Source organism: Benincasa hispida, chromosome 7 (genome assembly GCF_027475165.1).
Source record: "Benincasa hispida cultivar pf3 chromosome 7, pf3_genome.v1.1, whole genome shotgun sequence".
NCBI lineage: Eukaryota > Viridiplantae > Streptophyta > Magnoliopsida > Cucurbitales > Cucurbitaceae > Benincasa > Benincasa hispida.
Genome location: NC_143484.1, coordinates 14764615 through 14789505, shown reverse-complemented (window position 1 = coordinate 14789505; position 24891 = coordinate 14764615). Strand labels below are relative to the sequence as shown.

Genomic DNA, 24891 nt, shown 5'->3' with positions numbered 1-24891 from the left:
TGGAGTCAGTAGTTTTACAATTTGATTTTGTTTGTTTGTAGAAAAAATAGCTACCAAATCATTAACAAAAAGATTTCATCATCAATCTTTCCAAGGAATCCTTCCAAATACTTCTAAACTAAGAGCATTTTTACCTATCTTAAAATGTAACAATGAAATGCAAGTTAGGGAGGTAGGTACCATTGAATTACATTTGAAGATGTTTATCTAAATCTACAATGGAAAACAATTGTGGTACCATCATTTTTTATTACTGATATGTAATTGGATTAAGCCCCTCATAGTGGTATTCTTATTACGATTGTAGATTACAATGGACTCGCACCATTTTTTTTTCCACTTCGCATAATTTACCTTCTACTTTAATATTTTGTTAATATTTTTTTGGCTCTCCCTCTCGCATCCCCCTCACACTCTCTCATTTTCCCTTATTTTGTTTTTATAATAAATTCACACTCTTTATTCTCACATTTCCGAAAAAAACTAGGAACACACTCTCCTTTGCAATCTAAACCAAAAAAACCTAAGGGGAATTGTAATGCATAGCAAAATTATTGATATACTTAGACATTGACAATGTTCTATAGCTGTCTATCAGTGACAGTGATTCGTTGTCTATCATGAATAGATATTGATAGTTTTCTATCCCAAATAATAATAGTAGGGAGATTGACTTTCAGAAGAATTGGAGGTGTTTTGAACCTTTTATATGGACTGAAAAAACTTTTTGCCATTTTTGTAATTCTTTTTAGGTTTTGCTATATTTGTAAATAAGTTTGTCTATTTTGCCATCACCCTGAAACCCAAACCTATCAAAATTTATATCCATTTTTTCTCTCTATCCTCCCACTTTCCATGAATCCCTCTTTCTTCCTTTTTCATCCCTATATTATACTCCTTATAAGACCATCTAGTACCATCAACAAACCCATAAAAATCCATGAAGTTTGGGCTTCCAGTCTCGAAGTGAGTTCCAATTGATCAACGGTTTCGTTGATTAATTCCCCTCTCCGTCTCACTCTTGTTCAAGCTTGATCTCACTTTCGCCCCAATTCTTGCTTTGAGCCAAAACCAAATGCACTATGTACTTTTCGTTCTGGCTTAAGATGGTGGAGAGAGATTATTGTTATTTTTTTAAAGACTAAAAAATATATTATTCATTATATATATTTTAGATAATTAAAAATGAAGTTTGTTTATATATATATATATATATATATATCAAGATTAATTTGAAAAAAATAATTCTACAACCAAATTAAAATTTGAATTAGATAAATGAAATTTAAGATAATTACTATTTTTTTTTGTAAGTCCTAGATTTTTTGGTTTAGGTATTAAATTTTGTTAAAATATAAAATTTTAATTACTAAATATAATAAAAAAAATGAATAGAAAAAAATAAATAGCGCATAGCAAAATCATTTTAAAATATAAAAAGCATTATGGTAATAATTCAAATTGTATTCTCAATTATAGAGAAAAGTAAACACCACCAATGATTTTTTTTTTAATTACGATTAAACTACACGTTAGTGAACACCATGAAACGCAATTTGATTACCATTGCAGCGCATTCCATTTACAATACAATTCAATTACGATTGCACTCTAAATCGCAAACGGATAGGTAAACACACCCTAAATGTGATTTGCTCGTTAATCGCCAATTTAAACATTTGAACCGGTAAGAATAGAATTATAAATGCTAATTAGCCACGTTTATCAATTTGTAATGAAAATTGGTGTAATCTTAATAGAATTTTGGGCTAGAACCGTAAATGTAATTAGATTTTTTTTTATCACGTGTATTTAGAATTATGAATTTGACCACATTTACTGTTATCATTACCGTTCCCTCTACCTCCAAAGATCAAATAGTGTCAAAGTTCATAATTTTTTGTTTCGAATAGTAACAACAATGGCAATTATAACAGTAGTGGAAACGATAGAACTTAATTTCTAATCCAACATCCTTTGTTTGTTGATCAATTTGTACTTTTTTATTACAGATTTGACAGTAGACTCCAACAAGTATAGAACACAAGTAAATAACACAAAAAGACCATTTTTCATGTTAATTTATTATATTTTCATTGGAATAAATGTGACTGTTAGAATTTTATTACAAAAATGAATTCATTCTAAAACTATGCAAGTTAGTATAGAAACTGAAGTGCACTTGGATTCTCTTGCCGGCGGAGCAACTATATATTTTTGCCAAGCCTGGTCTTATTTATCCCTTATGCGTAGAGGGCTTATGAAGCTCAAGTTTGAGAAAATCATACTGCCTAAATCCAAAAAGAACAAAATAAAAATAAAAATAAATTAAAAAAAATCCAAAAACGGAACAATCTTAAAGAGACGTGAGGAAACTTTCTAACAAGAATAAAGAATATATGAAAATGTATGAAAAAATATATGAAAATGTATTGAAGTATGCTACGTAACAAAGATAACCACTAGCCTTTCAAGAGGACTACTCTCCCAAATTTTCCAATTATGGAAATCCCGTAAAATACTTCATCCCCTCCTCTCAACCAATTCCATTTATTTATACCTATAAAAAGTTCAAATAAGCTTACTAATTACTATATGCTCTAACTAATAACCATACTAATATTCTACTATTATTCCTATTATTTCTATAGCAAGAGACCTTGCAAAATATAGTACAATACAAAAAAATTACAAATATAACAAAAATCCAGTTCTTAGTTTATCATTGATAGACTATATATCGCTAATATGAGCATATCAATGATATAGTCTGTCATTGATAAAAAAATCTATTATCGATAGAATCTACCATTGATAGGTTAGGCTATATTTGCCAATTTTTTTTACTATACACTTAATAATTAGTCTTAAAAGTGCTAACCATTGAATACCTTAATATTGAGAAAGCAATTCCCAAAGTTTTTCCTATTGGAAATATCACTTTCAAGTTCAATGGTTCCTGATTAATTGGAGATGTCAAGTGTTCTCTGCCCACAGTTCATGTCTCGAGTCTCAATTTGCATATAATTTATCTCACAATCATCTCAAGCATAATGAAAATGATACATATAGAGGTTTTCTTGGGCCTATAATTAAGAGGGAAAAAAAAAACTAGATACATTTTCAAGGAATTTTTTTACAAGCCTGTAAGAGAAACCTAAGATTAACAGCTGCTGTTCTGATGCAACAATAACCAAGATAATAAATATATCACCTGCCAAACAAATCCACAACTTTTCACTGACCAAAACCATGATTATAATTTTACCTGTTGCTCTGGATTAATGATCATAAACAACCAGAGAAAGAGAGATTTTTATGGGCAACCATGCTGAAGTGGCTGCGAGGGACAACTATCCTCGTTAGCTGGTGTCGTGTTCAAGATCTTCCTAAGAGAGCGGTATTGCAACCGAACATTCTCTCCAGTCCCAATGATTTTTAGCAAATACCTGAAGATTTAAGGAGGAAAATTATGAGTAAAATGTCCTGAGAAGACCATGATTAAAATATAAGTTATGTTTGAGAGTGATTCTAAAGGGTTAAAATCACCCAAATTGCTTTTAATAATTTAAAATCAATTTTACTAGTAGGAAAATTGTGTTTACAAGTGTGAAATTAAACATGGAATTGATCTTGAGAGATTAAATATGTGTTTCAGAGTGATTTTGAACATTACAAAAGTAATTTTATCTAATTCAAAATCACACCCAAACATGCACGAAGTATTAGTTTGTTAGTATGTAGAATGTGTACTAACCAGCCATTGAGACACTGGGAAGTGATGACTGCTTCTTTCCCAACAAATTTTTCTGGTGTTCTCCTGTTTCCCTAAAATGTATACCAGAATGCTTCTCAAATTCTAAACTTCATCAAGTAAAATAAAAAAAGAAAAGAAATAGTCAGAATATGATCAGAAAATTGCTCACCTTAATTAGAACCTTTTCATTTTCTGCAAAAGGATACTGCACTCCTCGATGGATGCCATCATCGATGGTGATATCACCATTTTCCTGGAGATAGGTTTTATTGGTTCTTCATAAATTGCAAAAGCTACAACTTCAAGCAATATCTTGTATGTAAAAGCTTGAAGACAACTCATAAAGATTATTTGGAATGCCAAGTAGCCTGGAACTTGAGGAATTCTTTTCAAATTGCAACAGACATAATTTAAGGTGGCAAAAAAAAGAAAAACAAACCTAAATCAATTGATTTCTAAACCTTGTCGTAGACTGTAAGTTTGTAACAATTGTTAAACACGAGTTTTTCAGATTGTTCAAATTTTTAACGTCTTTGATCACATTTCATCTTTGCAATCAAGTTCTTGCTAACCAGAGCAGATCTTAATATATCTAAACGGCATATAAATTGATGTGCTAAACTATTTCTCAATATGCACGATGGAATATGGTTGCAAAATATATAAACTGTTTAGACATATATAATTAGACGAAAAGATGCAATTTCCTCCATAGTGCTTTAGAATTAGTTAACTATCTTGCATGGATAATTCTTTAAGTCAAAGCCAATCCTCTTATCGACGTCACAAGATCCTACTTCCCATCAATAAAAATACCCGGTTTAATCTTCTAATTGGATCCATCTGGTCGCCCATTTCTTTCCGACGCTTCCTCAAAGCAGCATTGTGGAATAGCCTCCTATCATCTTCATGCTTCACAGCTGAAGCTGCAGCTCTAAGTGCTGCAGACAGAATTACACTTCTATAACATTTTTTTAGAAGAGAAGAATAACACTTCTCATAAATGTAGAAGATAATATAAATAACTAGGGTTTTGAAAAGAAAGGATGGCTGTCTTACCAAAAAAAAAAATAAGAAGAAAGAAGAAAGGATAGTCGATTGATAATTGATATAAAAGGAAACCACAAAAGACTTAACATTGTCCTTACTATAAACTGCAAGATACCTGATACCTTTATTCCTTTTTATTGTACTCACTAACTTACTTCTAATCAACTAAACCGGTTATTCATGCGAGTTAAACGGTCTCAGAAGATTTCACACTCAACCATTTGATCAAATCCAAGTTTCAAATGTTTGGATTATGTGTTACATATGCCTTATACCTCTTAATTTGCCCAACACTATATTTCAGTGTGAGAATTTCAAAAATTACGAAGTCATCAAAAACATGAAAATAAACTAGACATGATCACGTCAAAAACAATTACACAAACATTTGAAAAACAAAAATCAGATATTCTTTTGATTGGTACAACACTGAATTATTTATTTGATCTTTGATTATTTTTTGGTAGAGTTCTTTTATAAGACTTCAAACCATAAAAAGTAAATGATTTGACCAATTTTTCCTCGATATTTCTCCATTTGGGTGTAACCAAAATGGTCACTAAATAATCCCAAATAGAAGCTTCAAGATAAAACCCAGTCTCTTCTAAAAGAACAAAAACCAGTCTCTTCTAAAAGAACAAAAACCAGTCTTTTTATTTTATTTTATTTTTATAATAATAATAATGATGCTGGCGATGAACAATGATAATAATAAAATATAGGTCAAATTATACAAAATATCCTTGAACTTTTGGTATGTTTCACTTGTGCCCATCAACTTTGAAAAACTTCATTTGATCTTTGAACTGAAAAATTTGTTCCAAAAAATACCAATACGGTGTTCTTTTGCTAAAATAAGATAGAAATTGAGGAAATGACTAATGTGTAAAAATTGGAAAACAAGTGTCATCATTTATAATATCATCCATATAAATTTTGCAACTAATGTGTAGCAATTGATTATGTAAATGATTTTAATGATATTTTTTGTGAAGAAATAAATGGTAACAACAATTCAAGTATTCTAAATAGTTTTAAGTTATATCATGTACGTCATTACACCTCAGCTGCCATGTGTTCATGCTTTATTTTAATGAAAAAAGATTTTTTTTTGGGGAACAAATTTGGAACAAATTTCATAGTTCATGAGTTTCAAACTTTTCAAAGTCTAGGGCTATTACCATTGAAACCTACCTCATAATTCAAAGGTATTTAACCTAATATACCTAGAATAGGAAACAAAAATTAATTAGAATGAAATGGTTAACCTAATATGTTGGAATTTCTATATTTGTATATGAATATTTTTTCCTTTATTGTCTTTACGTTTATTTTTTTCCTTTATTGTCTTTATTCTTTCCATATTTGTAAAAGGTCTTTCTCATATATAAGAAGACTTAATCTGCACATACTGAATAAGAGAAAAGGAGATTAATATTTCTATTCCTCCAATTTCTACATGGTATCAGAGACAGGGAAGTCTTAAAAACCCTAAATAAAATAGAAATTAAAAAGAAAAGAGGGCCTTTCCCTTTTCTCCTTCATGCACACGCAACCCTCCCCCTTCCTCGAAATCTCTCTTTTGTCTCACCTTCAGTCGCCGGCCTTCATGCGTGGGGGAGGAGCCATCACTTTTCGCCGTCGTTCCTATTTGTGTTCGCTGGCGAGTCTCCATTCGCACGCTCGGGTCCAATTGTAGTGCGATGTCGTTCCACGCCGCCCCAACCGTCCAACTCCGATAGATCTACCCCACACCACCGAGCTGCTCTGTTCGACGTCAAGATCTGTTGCATGCCACCGAGTCCTCCATTGCTGCCTTCCGATTGATGCAATGCCTAGTTTTTCTTCTTCAAACAACTAGTGCCAGCCACCGTCGTTGAAACTCGCGTCGCCGGTGGTGCCTAGCCGTCAGATTTGAAGTTGTGCCAGTCGCCGCCCAGTGCACCAGCCTGTTCCTCTTCCAACAATTGGTCTGGCTTGGTTCAACATCTGATTTGGTTCAGCATTTGGTCTAGCTTGGTCTACTAGTTTATTTAAAATCTGATTCATTTAGTTTGGGTTTGCTTCTCTTGGATTTGGTGTAAAAACTCTTTCTTTTTTAGGTGGATTTCTACTATTTGCTAAATCTTTTACCATGTTACAAGAGCAAATTCATCAAATCCTACAACTGTCAACCACCAATTTTTCATCTAATAATTCATGTGTTTCTTTGACTCACACAGGTCCCAAGACATTCTCGTGTAGTAACTCATCTCCGTGGATTATTGATTCTAGTGCTTCAGATCACATGACTAGTTCTTCGTTTTCTTTTAATTCGTACTCTCTACTATATTGCAATGAAATTAGATTGCCAATGGTAGTTTTTCTTCCGTTGCAGGAAAAGGAACTATTAAATTGACTGAAAATATTTCTCTCTGGTCTGTCTTACATGTTCCAAAATTAACCTGTAATCTTTTATCCGTTTCTAAACTTTCCAAAGATTCTAATTGTTGTGTTACATTCTTTGAATCTCATTGTATTTTTCAGGATCAGAATTCAGGGAGGATGATTGGGAGTGCTAGGATGCTTGATGGTCTCTACTACTTTGATGAAGGTTCTTTTAGCAATAAAATAACTCAAGGTCTTAGTAGTATTAGTTCTCTCTCTATTAAAGAACAAATTATGTTGTGGCATCATAGACTAGGGCATCCCAGTTTTCCTTATCTGAAATATTTATTTCCAGATTTATTTAAGGGAATTGATTGTTCATCTCTTGATTGTGAAAGTTGCATTTCCACAAAGAATCATTAGTCCACATATTTTCCAAAACCTTACAAGGCTTCGAAATCTTTTTATTTGATTCATACCGATATTTGGGGTCCTAAAATTACGACTCATAGTGGAAAATGATGGTTTTTTACTTTTATTGATGATCATACTCGTTTATCTTAGGTTTATTTAATGCTGGAAAATCTGAGGTGAAAGACATTTTTAAACATTTCTACAATATGATTGAAATTCAATTTCAAACCAAAATCTGTTACACTTTGATAATGGAACTGAATACTTTAATGAGTTTTTTGGTGAATTTGAGTACAAGAGATGTGTACTTGAATAGGATCGATACAAGATACGGGATCAGGAGACGCACCCGGACATCTCAACTAGGTTGACACCCCTTTAGCGTCCTCATCATATCCATAGAACTTAGACAAAGACGGAAAATATAAAGCTTACAAAACAATGAGAAAATAGAGAAAATGCACTCTTTTTTATGGCCAAAATACAGACCAAGAGGGAAACAAGAGAATCATAAAATAAATCTAGCTACTTGAGTCTTCAAAATTGGGTAGTGCTGATCCTCCTCCTTAAACCATGTTCAAACTGGAAGATGAATGCTTGCCAATTCAAATATATGTCTTGAAGTGAGTAGGCTTCAAAGTGCTTTGAAAGAGAACACCATTGAGAAGCATTAAGTTTGACAGCCTCATAGCGGAAGAACCAAGTGTGTTCTTTATCTTGAAAGATTCTTTGATTTCTTTCGAACCAAATTTCAACTAATATTGCTTTTACTGCATTGCACCAAATCAGATATGGGGCTTTTTTGAGGATAGAACCAGTGAGTAACTGCTGAACATTCTGTTTACAAGTAAAGTCGAACACCCAACTGATGTTGAATGATTTAAAAGGACTAACCAACAATTTCTTGCGAAGGAACAGTCAAAGAACAAGTGTTGTAAGTCTTCCCCTGCTGATTTACATAAAACACATTGATTCGGAGAAATAAAATGGGAGGGCAGCTTGTGTAGCAGAACTGAAGCACTGTTTAAGGATCCAAACAGCAAGATCCAAATTGTAATGTTCACTCTTCGAGGGCTATTGGTCTTCCACAAAGCTTTTAAAAGGTGGGTGTCAATAGATGAGGCAAAGGCAAGATGGTTAGACAATGATTTTACCGTGAATGAACCACTTGTTTCTAAAGACCAAGATCGAGAGTTAGGTTTGGAAGAAGGCTTTATGCTGGAAATCAAGGAAAGCAATGTCTGAAATTCATGTATTTCTTCTTCTTTCAAAAGTCTTCTGAAGGGTAAAGACCAAGAGAGTGATTGTGAATCCCAATGGTCCATTATAGAACCATTTTGGTTGGAAGCAACTCTAAATAAAGAGGGAAAACAGAGTTTAAGGGGTGAATTACCAGCCCAAGAGTCGTGCCAAAAAGAAAATCTGCTACCATTTCCCAGTTTTAGGACAGCCAAGGCTTCTACTTTCAACCAGCTTTTTGATATGTTAATCCAAGGACTTCGGAGGCTACAAAAGGACTTTCCCAGAGTGTGCCAATCACCAACTTCTGCCATGAATACTCCTTATTACTTGTGCCCATAGAGAAGAATTTTCATGGAAAGAACGCCATCCCCATTTGGCAAGAAGAGCCAAATTTCTGTTTTTTAAACCTCCTAGTGCCAGCCCCCCATCTTCAACTTTTTTTGATACAATCTCCCATTTTACCAAATGATTTAAGAAATTTCTCATGATTCTTTCCATCGAAGAAATGACCTTTTCTGGCATTAAGAAAGAAGACATATAATAGGTCGGTAGATTTGAAAGCACTGAGTTGCATAGAGTTGCTCTACCACCTCTTGAGAGGTTGTACCTTCTCCATTTATCGAGTTTACCTTGAAACTTGTCTAATACCGGCTGCCAAAAGTCTAATTTCTTTGGATAACTGCCCAAAGGAAGGCCTAAGTATAAAAAAGCCAGCTGTACAGATTTACAGCCTAACCTTGATGCCACGGCTTCTTGCTTGGATTCTTCAATATTAATTCCACATATGGCTGACTTTTCCCAATTTATTTTTTGACCGGAGCACCATTCATATAATGTAAGAGTTTTCCAGAGAATCTCTAACATTCCATCGTCGTTTCTACAAAATAAGAGAGTGTCGTCTGCAAATTGGAGAATTGAGATATGGATATTATCTTTTCCTACCACAAAACCTTCGTACAAACCTTTTTCATGAATTATTTTGATCAAGGTTGAAAGTACTTCACTAATTAAAAGGAAAAGAAAAGGAGAAAGGGGGTCTCCTTGTCTAATTCCTCTTGATGCCAATATTCTTCCTCTAGGCCTTCCATTGATGAATATGGAGAATTTAGGATTAGATATACAACCCATAATCCAAGATATCCATTTTGAGTGGAAACCTTTTTCATGGAGTACTTTTTCAAGAAACTCCCAATCAACTCTATCAAAGGCTTTTTCCAAATCAAGCTTTAGTATCCAACCTTACTTCTTTTTAGCTCTATACTCCTCAACGGCCTCGTTGGCTATAAGAATTGGATCCAAGATTTGTCTTCCTTCAATAAAGGCGCTTTGAGTGGAATTTATTAAACATGGCATGATCACCTTGAGCCTTTCCGCAAGCACCTTAGCTATTATCTTATAAATAATAGTAGAAAGGCTTATAGGTCAAAAGTCTCTTATCCTTACTGCTTCCTCCTTCTTTTGAATCAAGAAAATGAAATTCTCCTTAATACAAGAGTTGAGTTTATCGTTGAGGTAAAATTCCTCGAAGACATCTCTAAAACCATCCTTCAACAAATTCCAGAAATGCAGAACAAACTCTACTGTGAAGCCATCTGGTCCAGGAGCCTTGTTTTTACCTAAAGCTTGAATAGAACTTTTAATTTCTGCTATGTTGAATCTTGTAATCAAATGAGTGTTATCTTTCAGTTGAGACTTTTGACCAAGCCAAATTTAAAGGAACTGAACAAGTATCTGAGTCCTTTGTGTATAAATTGGAGAAGAAATCCAATATAATAGTTTCAATCTCTCTGAAAGATTTGGTTGGCAATCCTTGGTCGTTGAATAGTTCAGCAATAAGATTCTTCCTTTTTTTAGCTGCAAGGAAACGATGAAAAAAGGAATTTTTCTCATCACCCAAAAGAAGCCAATTCAGTTTGCTTTTTTGGATTAGGTCTCTTTCTTCTATTTGGTAAAGAGATATTAGGTCAACCTTTAAGGATAATCTCATATCTTCTTCTACTAAAAAGTTCTCAAAGCTGTCGGCTTGGAGGTCTCTTTCACTGATTTCTTTCAGCAAGGTTTCTTCTCTGATTTTCTGTTATTTTTCATGCTCTGTCAGCCACTTTTTAACACTCTGTTTTACTCTTCTTAGTCTGGAATATAAAGTAAACCCAGCCCAATCTTGCTGCCCTTTTATCAACAAAGAATTTTCAATTATCCTACAGCATTCCTTATTTTTTAGCCAACTATTGCAGAATCTAAAAGGGGAAGGACCCCACTCAAATGCACCAGCTTCAAAAAGAAGAGAAAAATTGATCGGAAGTGGTTCGAGCTTGTCTTGATACTCTTGAATTTTCAAAGAATTCATCCCAATTTTGAGAAACAAAAAATCTGTCGATGAGGGATCTTGATGGCATTACTCCTTCTCTTGACCAAGAGAATTTTCCGTTAGACATACAGATTTCAATTAAACTTGATTCTCAAATAAAATTATTGAATTTTGTTATTTCTCTGGTAGATCTTCCTATTGGAAGTCTTTCCTGTCTTCTTCGGATGCAATTAAAGTCCCCTCCGAGGCACCATGGCTTATCGCAAGATTCTAATATGGAAGATAATTCAGCCCAAGGTCTGTCCCTTTCTCTGTAGCAATTCGGACCATACACATTTGTTATCCAACAGCTTTTTCTACAAATTGTTTGACATTTTAAAGTCAAAGAGTATGATGCTTTTGAAATTTCTGAAACTGAAATTTTAGCTTCATCCCACATAGATAGAATACTTCCTGCCCTTCCCGAAGCTTCCACAAAAGCCCAACCTACTTCTTTAGAGCTCCATAAGCTTTTAATAAAAGGTAGATCAAAGCTGTCTTTCTTTGTTTCTTGGAGAAGAACTATATCAGGGTTTATTTTTTTCAAAAGTTTTTTGATTGCCAATCTTTTTTTCCTTGTCTCCAAGTCCTCTGATGTTCCATGAGATAATCTTCATATTGCTATTGAGGTTTAAAGAGCTCTAGATATTGATTACCCAAAAGTAAGTTCACAGTTTTCAATTAGAGAATTGAGCTCTTGAGGTATGCAGTCTTTGTTAATTTCTGTTGAAAACGATGGAATTTTCTTTTCAATCCCCTGAATTTCCTCTGTTTGGAAGAGAATTTTAAAGTATCCCCATCACCAAAGAGATCTTTTGCTGAGAATTGTTCAACTTCCTGGATATCTTTTTCAATTTCTTCACTGCTTACACTTGTTATTGATGTATTTTCAAAATCATGGGAGAGTCCATGAAGTGGAAAGTCTTGTAAAAGAGAGGAACTTGGGTCTAAAGCAATGAAAGATAGCTGATTCAAAGGAAGCTGAATGAAAGAACAACTTTCTGACCTTTTTGATTTGAAGTCTGGGAATTGTAGTCTTATGCAACAGTCTTCAATTAAATCTGAATTAGAAATGGAGGACCATGACTTGATAGCTGACTTATTTCATCGCACAAAATGATTGGGGTAAGGTTTGAAAAGATGTGACCCCTTTTCTGAGATTGTTGGAGCCTCAAAGTCAATATCTTCTTTATGGTGTTGAAGGGATGTAACTTGTGTAGGGCTGACTGAAGAGGGATTGACTGCAGAGATAGCTTCAAAATCGAATTTCTTTGTTGAAATTTCCCCTGTTGTAACTGCTTTTTTGAGGTTTAAATTGTCAAATGAAGGAGAGAGAGTGTAACGGCTCCTATTAAATGAGAGAGAGCCGTTTTTTTTTTTACTTTTCTGCTGAACAAGGGGGGATTCGATGTGTATTAATTCCATAGGTTCCTTCTCTTTCCTCAATAAATGTGGCTGTTCAGATTCTTTATCTACCATTTCTCCAACCGGCTGTTTTAATGATTTTTTTTTGTTGTAAAAAGGGAGTGAACTCTTCTACTTCCTCTGACAAATTCGGGATCTTCTGAAAAGGGAGAGGAAAAGACGTCTCACTCTTAAGTCGAGGTGACTTTTGGCCTTCTTTTTGATAATTTCCTTCGCGGGTTTTTGAAATATTTAAAACTTCTTTAGGGTTTTGAAGTGTCTTCGAATTCTTCTGCTATTTTCTTGCAAAATGAGTGTGGCTGGTGCTTCAAATTTTGTTGAACGGGGCTCCTTAATAAGGCTGCATATGGATTTCTTGCAAAATTCGGCTTAGAGTTTGAGGAAAGAAGAAAGGACCAATCTGATTCAAGCTCTTCAAATTCTACCCCTTCGTCTTTCATGGCTTGTTGAACTCGATAAATATCAATTGGATTGGATAACTGGTTGAGAAGATCTCCTTTGCGATGTTAGACAAGCTCATCACATTGTATATCGCCAAAATTTAGAAAAATGTTTCCATGCTTTTCATCTTTTATTTCTATGGTTGCTGGTATGAAACCACAACTATTCCTTCTTACTTTAATTCTTGCTTCAGCACAATTGATGAAATTAAGAGTATCACTTGCTACACTTTCAAGTCCTCCGAAATATGCTCCTATAGCTTCAAATGTGGCTATGCACCAATAATCCAAAGGTAGGTTGTTTATTGAGATCCAACCCCTAAATCCTTTCACTATTGTAGTAGGTCTGCCATGCTTTTCTTTATTCCATCTTTCAAATAAAAGATGATAAGGCCCTTTCCAGGTGCTTCAATCAGATCTTCTAGCTTCCCTTGGCTTAGCTTGATTAAGGCTTTGTCTTCAAATAGAGGATTGATGATAACTGGTGTATGGAAGACTTGTTTCAGGTTTTCTTCTATTTCCTTCAACTCATTAAAAGCAAAGAGTTTGGAGATGATCCAAAGCTGGTTAAAGTCTTCTTTGAATACCTCTTGGTTTTTCTGGACCCAGAAAGTTTGCTTGAGATGCTTCAGCTTCGAGTTTGAGGTAGGCTGCAGGGTATGCCTTCTGTTTTTTCTTCTATAACTGGTTTCTTTTTTTATGGATTAATAACCTCTGAAACAGGGGATGCAACCTGGGAAGGGTCAAAAGAGGGTAAGGAGGTTAAGAATTCACTTACCATATCGCTGAAGTCTTGCCATCCAGTTGTACCATCACCATAAGGGATGTGTATGTTTTTTCTACCTCCTGTCCATGGCCAGACCGCGCATTCCATGAACCATCCCCTGTTATCATGAAATTTGGAGAGATGGATGACATTCTGATCCACTCTTTCCTTTAGAAGGAAGAATTCAAACGTTGGTCCATTCAGCAGCTGCTTTAGTCCTTCATTTAGCCATTGTAACAATGGATAAGAGAATAGTATCTTTCATCTTTTTTCCATATCTTCTATGTATACTCCATTGAGCACTTTCCACATACAGAAAAAGTGTTCTATTTTGCAACTTTTTATTTCCATGAGGTCTGAATCGGGGGTAAGAAACTTTTTGGAGGGCACTGGAAAATAGATAGAGCAAGGGAAAGAAGAGGCAAAGTGACTGATCGGAGAGGCTTAGCATCGGTGAGGGAGGAGGAGGGTGGGGGGATTAGGATCAGTAAGGGAGAAGGCTAGGGAAGGAGGGACGAGGGGGGAGGAGAGAGGGGAGAGCATTTTTTGCTTTTACTTAATATTTTTTGTGTGTCAACTCACCCCTCAAAGTTTTTGGGTAGTATGTTCACATACCAGATCAATTCCGGTCCAAACTTGATCATAGGGCTGTTAAATGCATTTTTGTGAGTTATTCTTTAAATAAAAAAGGTTATAAATGTTTTGATCCTTTGACAAAAAAAACTGTTTGTGAGAATAGATGTATCTTTTTTAGAAAATCAACCCTATTTTCCTCAAAATTCTTTTCAGGGGGATAAGTCAAATTTGGAAGAAAATTTTTGGGATATTTGTATTCCTTTCTCCAATCCTAATCGTACAGATGTTACTAGATCTATGATGCCAAGTCTAGAAACTTCTCAATTAGAGGGAGAAATACTACAAAATGATCATATTGATCGAGTGCCTGAGTTTAAGTTTTATACTAGAAGAAAATTCAATCAAAGGAACCAAGACAAGATAGTTGATCCTTCACACGACCAATCTGAGACCCCGACGACAGAAACTGGTAATTCTTCTTCTATTCCTACTCCTTCAACTACTCAAAATACTTTTCCAGTAGTGTCTCATCTCAATGTTCCCATTGCCCTTAGAAAAGGTATTCACAATTGTACCAATTATCCTATTGCAAACTTTATGTCATATAAAAAATTGTCAAATAATCATAGATCTTTCACATCAAGGATTGATGACTTGTTTGTCCCAAAGAATATACATGAGGCTTTAGATGATCCAAATTGGAAATTAGCAGTTATGGAGGAGATGAATGCTTTAAAATAAATGGAACTTAGAAAATAGTAGAATTACCTAAGAATAAGAAACCAGTGGGGTGTAAATGGGTGTCTACCATAAAGTGTCATACTGATGGTAGTGTTGAAAGATACAAGGCCAGACTGGTAACTAAAGAATTCACTCAGACATATGGAGTTGATTATTAGGAAACACTTACCCCGGTTGCAAAGATCAACTCTATTAGAGTTCTTTTGTCTCTTGCAGTTAATTTAGAATGGCTGTTTAACCAACTTGATGTGAAAAATGCTTTTCTAAATGGTTATATTGAGGAAGAGGTCTTTATGAGCCTACCACCAGGTTTTGAGAAAGAGATTGGTTGTAGTAAAATTTGTAGATTAAAAAAATCTCTCTATAGTCTTAAACAGTCTCCAAGAGCTTGGTTTGAGAGTTTTGGAAAAGTTGTGTCCAATTATAGATTTCTTCAAAGTCAAGCAGATCATACATTATTTTATAAACATTCAGAGGATAATAAAATCTCAATTTTGATTGTTTATGTATATGATATTATTCTCACAGGTGATGATGAAGCAGGCTTAACTGATCTAGATATTATTCTCACTTCCAAATAGAAGTCTATATTGATGCAAATTGGGCTGGAAGTACTACAGATAGAAGATCTACCTCTGGTTATTGTTCCTTTGTTAGAGGAAATTTGGTTACTTGGAGGAGTAAAAAACAAAATGTGGTGGCCAAAAGTAGTATTGAAACAGAGTTTAGAGCCTTGGCTCATGGAATTTGTGAGAGCATATGGATCAAAAGGATACTTGAAGAGTTGAAGATTTCTTTGAGTATGCCTATACGGATTTATTGTGACAATAAAGCTGCAATTTCTATTGCCCATAATTCAATTCTACACGATAGAACAAAACATATTGAGGTTGATAAGCATTTTATTAAAGAAAAAATTGAAGCAGGAACAATATGTATTCCTTACCTTCCTACATTAGAGCAAATTGCTAATGTGCAAACTAAAGGGCTTCCAAAGAAACAATTTGACAGATTGATTGACAAGCTGGCTATGGAAGACATCTTCAAACCAGCTTGAGGGGGAGTGTTAGAATTTCTACATTTGTATATGAATATTTTTTCCTTTATTGTCTTTACGTTTATTTTTTCCTTTGTTGTCTTTATTCTTTCCATATTTGTAAAAGGTCTTTCTCCTATATAAGAAGACCTAATCTGCACATATTAAATAAGAGAAAAGGAGATTAATATTTCTATTCCTCCAATTTCTACATAATATATATTCATAAAAACACACACACATACATAAAACTATGAAATATTACAAAAATATAATGTAAACAAAGATACCTAGATTAGGAATCAAAGACCCAGCATCGATTTCTGAGTTGCAAATGGTGCACCTTGACTGTCAAGCAAACAAAAGTTCAAGTTACCAATTGTATTTATTAGTACCTTGATATTAGAAATCCATTCGATAATATCAAATCTCACATCAGGAATATACTTTAACCATAATGAGATTTTGGTTTAGCTAAAAGAATAATAATAAAAAGGGAAAATTACCACCTTAGATCTTGGGTCTAGTTTCTATTTGGTCCCCTAGGTTTCAAAATGGTACACATTTAGTTCTAAAGTTTTTAGTTAGGTTTGAATTAGTCCCTAGGTTTCATAATGTTACAATTTTACCCTTACATTTGATTTTGTTTCAATTTGGTCCCTAAGTTTCAAGATTTAAACTTTTAACCATAATTTTTCACTAAATACTCATATTGTTAATTATGTTAATATATCTAAAATAATTAAAATAATTATAATTAATTAAGTTTCACCATTTTTCATCACTTTAGAAATAAATTCAAAATTTTACTCCATAATTATTTTAAATTAATCAACAGACATTGACGTCAATGATTGAAAATGAGTATTTAATGGAAAATTTAGGTTAGAAATATAAAATCTTGAAACCTAGGGACCAAATTGAAATAAAACTCAAATCTCAAGGGTAAATAGTAACATTTTGAAACTTGGGGGACTAAATTAAAACCAAAATCAAGACTTAAGACTAAATGTGTAACATTTTGAAACCTAAGGACCAAATAAAAACTAGAACTAAAATCTAGGGACGAAAAAGTATTTTTCAAGAGGTATCAAATAGGCTTCCCTAAATTAATCCCTTTTTTAAAAAATAAATTAATTTTAGATATTCTTCATTTAGTTCACAGTAGTAGCATAGAGACTAAATATTGGTGACATGTTTTTTAAATCTATTTGAGAACTGAGGAAGATCAATCACATATCCTGAATATGCAAAGAAGAATGGAAATGCCGAAAGAGAAAAAAAAAAAAAAGGATGGAAGGAGGAGAAGTATGCTCTTACCGTCTCAATGACCCTCCTCAGCATGAGACCACCAAATGAATGTCCACATGAAACAAACATCGCATCCTCAAGGAATGCACCTCTGGGAATGGAGAAAAGGAGAAAGTGGAAAAACATCAAAACATAAAGGGTTTGTTTATTTATTTACTTATCTATTTCAATAATAAATAACAACACTTTCATGAAAAAAAAAAAAAAAAAAAAACGAAAGCATACCAGAGCATATCAAAAAAAGAAGTAGAAGAAGAAGAAAACCCATATAAAGAGGAGGCTACTTAAAAAATCAACCTCCAATCAAGCAAGATAAAACTAAGCAAATAATTAGAAGAAGGTTTCATAACTGAAGCCCACAAGGCAACATGGAACATAGCAAAGGACCAAACAAAAAAAAAAAGAAGGTAAGCTTCTTCCCTTTAAAGGTCTATTATTCCTTTCACCGCCTTCCTTGCCATGAAAACTTTCCTTTCTCCCTATTCATTTAAGAGACGTTTAGGACAAAGAGTAGAGTTGTGAAGTCTAAGAAGTTGTGAACTTCTAGGATCCATAGTATCAGGAGTTAATTAGGCATAAAATTAATGTTTTTTAATCGTGGTCGAGGGGCCCACGAACTACTTGACCAAACAAGGAGTGAACTTCACAACTCAACTCCCAACTCCTACTCCCTTAACTCCTTGGGCCAAATAGCCCCTAAAGAAAGAGTGAATAAGGGACTCCCCGATCATTTAGATGCAACCACATTGTCTAGCCAAATCAAGACCAAACTCATCAAAGAAGCAAGTCCACACAATATATGCAAAGTCACAACTCCAAGGAATATGATTGAGGTCCTCTACAGGTCATTTGCGAAGAATGCAGCAACACAACCTATGAAGTTAGGCATCTTCCTTGGCACCCATTCCAAAGTATTCATCCTACCATGAAGAACCTACCTGACAAAAAACTTCACCTTCTTGAGAAATTTCATCCTCCACACTAAGGCGAAAACCAACTCTCTCAAGGGAGATGGGTTGACAAGACAAAGAAAGAATGAATGAAAGGAAAAGCCCTCCGAAGGGCTAGGACACCCAAATTGAATCTCCTTCTTCCAGTTGAACATTGAAAATCCCCCAACAAAGAAAGAAGACAAACAATATCACCTATTTCCCTATTAGATACAAGCAACGGAAGCACGGGCGAGTTGAGCCAAAACGAGCACCACCGAAACATTCTACCAAGATGACAGATGGAATAATCAGGAAAAAGCAAAACAAAAGAGGATTATATCACCCAACCATTAATCTTCCTCCCTGACCTTTATATAGTGCACTTCATCATTTGTTGATTCTCATTCATAATTATCAAAGAGATCCAAATCCTACTAAATACTGGTCGGCTTTTACCTTGTTGAATATTACCTAGTTTGAGATTCAACTCAAGGATTCATGATTGGCTGCTCGATTGAAATACATCTAGTTAACATTCTCCCATAAGTCTTTCACGGTAGATATTTCCTTAGTCAGGGAATATAGTCGGAAGATATTTCCTTAGTCATGGAATTGATTAACCAAGTCACAACAAATCAGCCTTGGCAGGTGCCTTTTTGTCTCCGTTGATGTATCCCGTCTTCCCTTGTCCACAAATACACTGTTAGGAACCAAGATAGTATAGGCTACTTTTGTCGCACATAGGTTAAAATGGGATGACCAATGTGGTGCTTAAATGGCCTAACTCTCTCATCTTAATAGTTGACTTTTGGAGTGTGTTTCTCCAAGATGCTTAAGTAGGCATCAGAGTCAGTTGTCGATGTTCCGAAGAGGAGCACCAACAGATGGTTCTGGCCGGTGTTTTCTAGTGAAGTACCGTCAGTTTAGTCATCGGGATGTCGACTTTCTAGGGATGGGGTATCGTTAGGAACCAAGGTAGCATCAACTACCTTTGTCTCAATTCGGTTGAATGAGATGACTAATGTGATACTTAAGTGGCTTGACTCTCTCACCTCAATAATTGGCTTTTATGGTGTGCTTAATTACCTAACAATGGTATCAGAGCCGATTGTCGACGTTCCGAAGAAGAGCACCGGCAGAGGGTTCTGACTGGGTTTTTCCAAGTGAAGCATCGTCGGTCTAGCCTCTGGGACGTCAGCTTTCTAGGGATCGGGTGTTGTTAGGAACCAAGGTGGTATGGACTATCTTTGTCCCACATTGGTTAGAATGGGATGACTAATGTGGTACTTAAGTGGCTTGGCTCTGATATCGTTGTTAGAATGACTTCCATTCTAATCGATGTGTGGACAAAGGTAGCCCATACTACCTTGGTTCCTCACATACACACCTCGACACTTTGGGACCAAAAAGGAAGTTGGTCATCAATGACTTGTTTGACACAGTGTGCATTGAGAACTTGAAAAGACACTAACCGGAATGTAAATCCAAAAAAGAGTATATTTCAACAGCCACAACCAAAAGATAGAAGATAAATTGAAAATGACCGGATGTGAACTGAACCAACTGAACAACCGTGAACTGAGCTAGAGGTGATTGGACAGCCGTGATTGGCAACGGTTGGAGCAAGTGGACAGTGTGAAATTCTAGTCGATGGCAACAGAGACGTGGTCACGAATGATTGGGGTGGCATGCACATGGTTCTTGGTCGAAGAATTGCAAAACTGAATGAGGATGGGGCCCTTCTTGCATCATCCATGATGAATCACCAACCTACAATGGCGTAGTCGAGTGGGCTGAGGCAGTCAAGCGCGATGACGGCAAAAGTTAGGTTTTTTTTCGATGATACCATGTTAAATTACTGATTGACCCAAAAGCTTAAGTTGATGGATGAAAGTAAATTTAATATTATACCAACACTTTAATACTCCCCTCACTTGTGGGTTGGAAAAATGTAGAAGACCAAACAAGTGGGAATCAATATACATTGGGGAAGAAATAACATTGCAAGAGTTTGAATATAGGAGCGCCTGCTCTAATACCATAAGGGTAAATGTAGAATATTATTGAATAAATCTATGAGTTTATTGAATAATTCTTTTCTTTCTTACTTTGCAATAATACCATGGTCAAATTTAAATAGAAGAAAGACCTAGAACTTGAAAGGAAACATACACACACAAGAAAAGAAAAGGAGAGAGAGCGAGAGAGAGAAGCTTAGGAAGTCCATACATGGGCATTTGGGACAAGGAGTTGGGAAGTAAGAACTCCACTCCACATTTGACCAAAGAGTTTGTGAATCCCACTGCTAAAAAAACATCAATTTTATACCTTATTAATTCCTTACACTGTAGTCTCCAGGAGTTCACAATTTCCCAAAATTCATAACTCCATGGAGTTCATAACTCCACCCCTTGTCCCAAATGCCCCTATCAGATTTTCAATTGGTACAAACAGAAGTTGGACTAATTTCCATAACCTCCTTTTTATGAATCATCAAAAGAAAGAATACCTGATATACAAAAAGGTCACCCAAAAAAGTAGTAATTTCTATACTACAAACTCCATGTAGAGAAATTTCTGTAGTATCAAGGGCTGATTCAATAGATCATATGGTAAGCTCTGTTGTTCTAAATATATTGTTGCGAGAAACAAGAAGGTCTTTTATGTTAAAACCTTTCTGAAATACCAAATTTCTCCCTTTAAAACTCCAAAAGTTTATATTTATATATATGAAGAATTCCTAGGCAATGAGTCCAGATCCTTCCCTAACTCCCAAATTTAGGTTGATATCTGAAGAATATTGAAAGATCAAATGCTGTAGGGCGTAGGATGTGATACCACAAAGTATAATAGATTTGCTTTCCAAAGACATCAACCTCCAATGAAAGGTTAAAAGGTTAGCTCAAATTTTGGATGTCCAAAAAAATTACAGAAAAGCTAGGAGGAAAAGAAAATGCAAGCACCATCAGAAAGTGACTCACGATAATGGATCTGAGAGAACACTTCTTAGCGAGGCTTCCTTATTTTGATCATTTCGAGCTATCTGCAGATTAAAAAGAACATTTTAACAAAAAAGTAAATATTGTCATCATGTAAACTACAAAATTCAATAATATAGTGCCACTAGGCACATGGGCTTAACTAGGCTTGAATGTCATGGTAAAAATTGAAATTATTTTTCAAAAATATCATATAAACCAACAAATTAGTATTATAATTCTTCAAAATATCATTATTCAGTCACTATTCATTCTCCTGTTTGACTCTTGCTAATGCATTCTACAACTTCTCGCAGTAGGATTAACAAAAAATATTAAAGTATATCTGGATAGGACCCAAATTTAGAATATTTTAATGTAAATAGTTTCTTTCCCTCTAATAAGAAACCAGGCTTTCAATGAAAATAAATGATAGAATACGAGGGAAATACAACAAAATGAGCCACACAAAAGAAGGAGCTCCAATCAAACAAAATAATTACAAAAACTTTACAGACCAAGATATGTGTGAAACAATCAAACAAAATAAGAGGCAAGCGATATTCAAGAAAAATGAAAAAGCACTCCTAGAGGTGGGAGAATTAAAAGCCTTTTTCACTAAGACCCTATCCTTTTTGAAAAGGAAACAAAACTACTAATGAATTACAAAGAAATGATAACAAAAGAAAAATACAAAGACAATTAAGATGGAAAGATAAAAATGTTCCAATTCAAATAAAGATCTTGAAAGGAATAATCAATGAAATGCTTGGATGAGAAACACCGTGAAGAAGCCTTGGGACAAGCAGACTCCCACTGAATCAACCATGTCAGAGCCTTATGATAAAAAATCCTCCGATTCGTTTCTAACCAAATCTCCGAAAGAATAGCAATCAACATGGTCGTAAGTTTTCTCAAACTCAATCTTGAAAACAACCCCCTTTCGCTTACGACTTCCGTACTCAATACCCTCATAAACTACAAGCTATGAAGCAAGGACATGGGACATGGACAGGACACGACATTGACACGGGGACACGCTAATTTCTGAAAATGTAGGACACAAAGACATTATTTATTTATTATTTATTATTATTATTTAAATAATATTAAAAGATAAAATCTAAAATACTTTTATATTTATAAAAGAATGTGAATGAAAAGTAACTACAAATATGCAGTTTATTAAGTTGCTTCAAAATAAAAAGAAAAAAGGGGGAAAAAAAGCTTAATTTAGTTTAAAATGTAAATGATGCAAGAAACCCAATAAATTACTGCCCACTAAAACTAAATAAAGACAACAGCCTAACAACCCATAAAACTCACATTTAAAGGCCCAACACATTAAAACAAAAAAACCCCAGCATCTCATTGTCATTCTCCCTTCAGCCACCGTTCTTCTCTTCCACCTCCTCGATTTTGTTCTCCTCTCTCTCTCTCTCTCCTATTCTACTCTCCTCCCCAGTTTCCTTCAGTCTTCCCTCCCTTCACCACTGATCCGCCACTATTATCGCTATATGTCACCATTCTAACAACCGACACCCTCCAACATCTAATGACCCAATAGAGGTTGTTTGGTGAAAAAAAAAACAAGAAAGCTCCAAAGGGAAAAGGAATAGAAATAGAGCTTTTTTTTGGCGTGTCTGAGCGTATCCCCCGATGTTAGATGATTAAAAAAAAACAAAAACAAAAACAAGACATGCAAAATGGTGTGTTTGGCACGTGTTTGAGTGTGTCAGTGTCGAACATGTGTCTTAACATGGACACTCCATTCTTTGACCAAATACCATGGAAGACCACGAGGTCATATTCTCACGTCTAGAGTGATTAGACAAGGTGATCCTTTATCTCTTTTTCTTTTCCTTCTAGTCAGTGAAGTGTTGGGTGCTATTCTTGACAAGTTGTATGGAAATGGTCTATTTGAAGGCTTTGTGGTTGGAAAGGAGAAGATTCATGTTCCACTACTCCAATTTGCAGACAACACCCACATATTTTGCAAATATGATAACGGAATGCTATTAAAACTGAAAGAGGCCATTAGTCTTTTTGAATGGTGCTCAGGGCAGAAGATGAATTGGGAAAAATCAGTCTGAAGTGGAGTCAACATAGATGAAGGAGAACTGCTACAAATGGCTGGTTTGCTCACTTGTAAGGCTGAAATGCTGCCTTTTAATTATCTAGGTTTGCCACTAGGGGGTTATCCAAAGCAAGCCTCTTTTTGGCAGCTAGTGATAGATAAGGTTCATAAAAGACTAGATAAATGGAAAAGATTTAACCTGTCAAGAGGAGGAAGGGCAACTTTATGCAACTCAGTTCTTTCCAATCTTCCATCGTATTATATATCCTTATTTGCAATGCTAGAAAAAGTGATATCTACATTAGAAAGGATAATGCGAAATTTCTTTTGGAAAGGGCACAAAGGAAGCAAAGAAAACCATCTGGTGAAATGGGGCATTGTCACACGGTCCTTAAGTGATGGAGGTCTTGGCTTGGGGGGGCTAAAAATTAAGAATTCGGCTCTGCTTGCAAAATGGGGTTGGCGTTTTACGGTGGAGGAAAATTCCTTATGGAGACGGGTGATTGCTAGCGTCCATGGAAAAGGCCCTTTCAATTGGCACTCAACGGGGAAGTTTGGGAATAGCTTGAGAAGCCCATGGATTAGCATCTCGAGAAGCTGGTTAAAAGTGGAGTCTTTGGCTTCTTTTAATCTTGGGGATGGTATTAGAATCGCTTTTTGGACCGATCCTTGGATTGATTCAATCCCACTGTCTACTCATTATCCAAGCTTGTATGGGATCTCTTTGTTGCCAAAGGGTTCCATAGCTTCTCATTGGGATCATTCATTGAACTCTTGGTCCATTGTTTTTCGTCGCTTGCTTAAAGATGAGGAAATATTAGATTTTCAGGCCTTGTTATTGCTGGCAAGACAGTTTTGGACAGCCCTGATTCAAGATCTTGGTCTTTGGAAGCTTCAGGTATTTTCACAATTAAATCTCTCACCACTCACCTCTCCCCTTCGTCCCCTGTGGATAAACGTCTTTTCAAGGTTTTATGGAAGACTAAAGTCCGAGGAGAGTTAACATTCAGATTTGGATAATGCTATTTGGGCTTCTAAACTGCTCCTAAGTCATGCAAAGAAATCTCCACTTGGCTTGTCTGTCGCCTTCTATTTGTCCTTTATGTGAAAAGGCAGGGAGGACTTGCAACATCTCTTTTTCAATTGTTCATATTCAGCAAGCTGTTGGTGGAATTTTTTCTCCAACTTTAACTTCGTTGGGGTGTTCGGAGACAATTTTAGAAGTAATGTCCAGCAACTTTTAATGGTTCCTTCTCTTAAGAAGCGATCGAGGTTAATTTGGATTAATATGATTAAGGCTCTACTCGCAGAATTATGGTTTGAAAGAAATCAAAGAATCTTCCATGATAAAGAAACAAGTTGGACGGATCAATATGACTCAACGCAAAGAAATGCTTCAGCATGGTGCTCCTTAAGTAGTTCTTTTTGAAGA

The 24891-nt window shown here is 35.1% G+C and overlaps 1 protein-coding gene across 3 annotated transcripts in view; it reads right to left on the bottom strand.

The window, feature by feature from the left end:
* Positions 1-2068: 2068 nt before the first annotated feature.
* Positions 2069-24891, bottom strand: part of LOC120081226 (RING/U-box superfamily protein) — a 38883-nt gene continuing 16060 nt past the window's right edge. Inside the window, exons 6-13 of one of the 3 annotated variants that reach the window (XM_039035934.2) lie at positions 21386-21447; positions 17482-17563; positions 16452-16509; positions 4574-4698; positions 3927-4010; positions 3758-3828; positions 3269-3449; positions 2069-2291 (exon numbers count right to left, since the gene is read on the bottom strand). In XM_039035934.2, the coding sequence (XP_038891862.2) occupies positions 3317-3449; positions 3758-3828; positions 3927-4010; positions 4574-4698; positions 16452-16509; positions 17482-17563; positions 21386-21447 (615 nt within the window). In that variant the 3' untranslated portion in view covers positions 2069-2291; positions 3269-3316. Of the gene's footprint in view, positions 2292-3001; positions 3450-3757; positions 3829-3926; positions 4011-4573; positions 4699-16451; positions 16510-17481; positions 17564-21385; positions 21448-24891 lie in introns of those variants that run through there. The other 2 variants (XM_039035935.2, XM_039035933.2) reach the window with 2 other exon arrangements.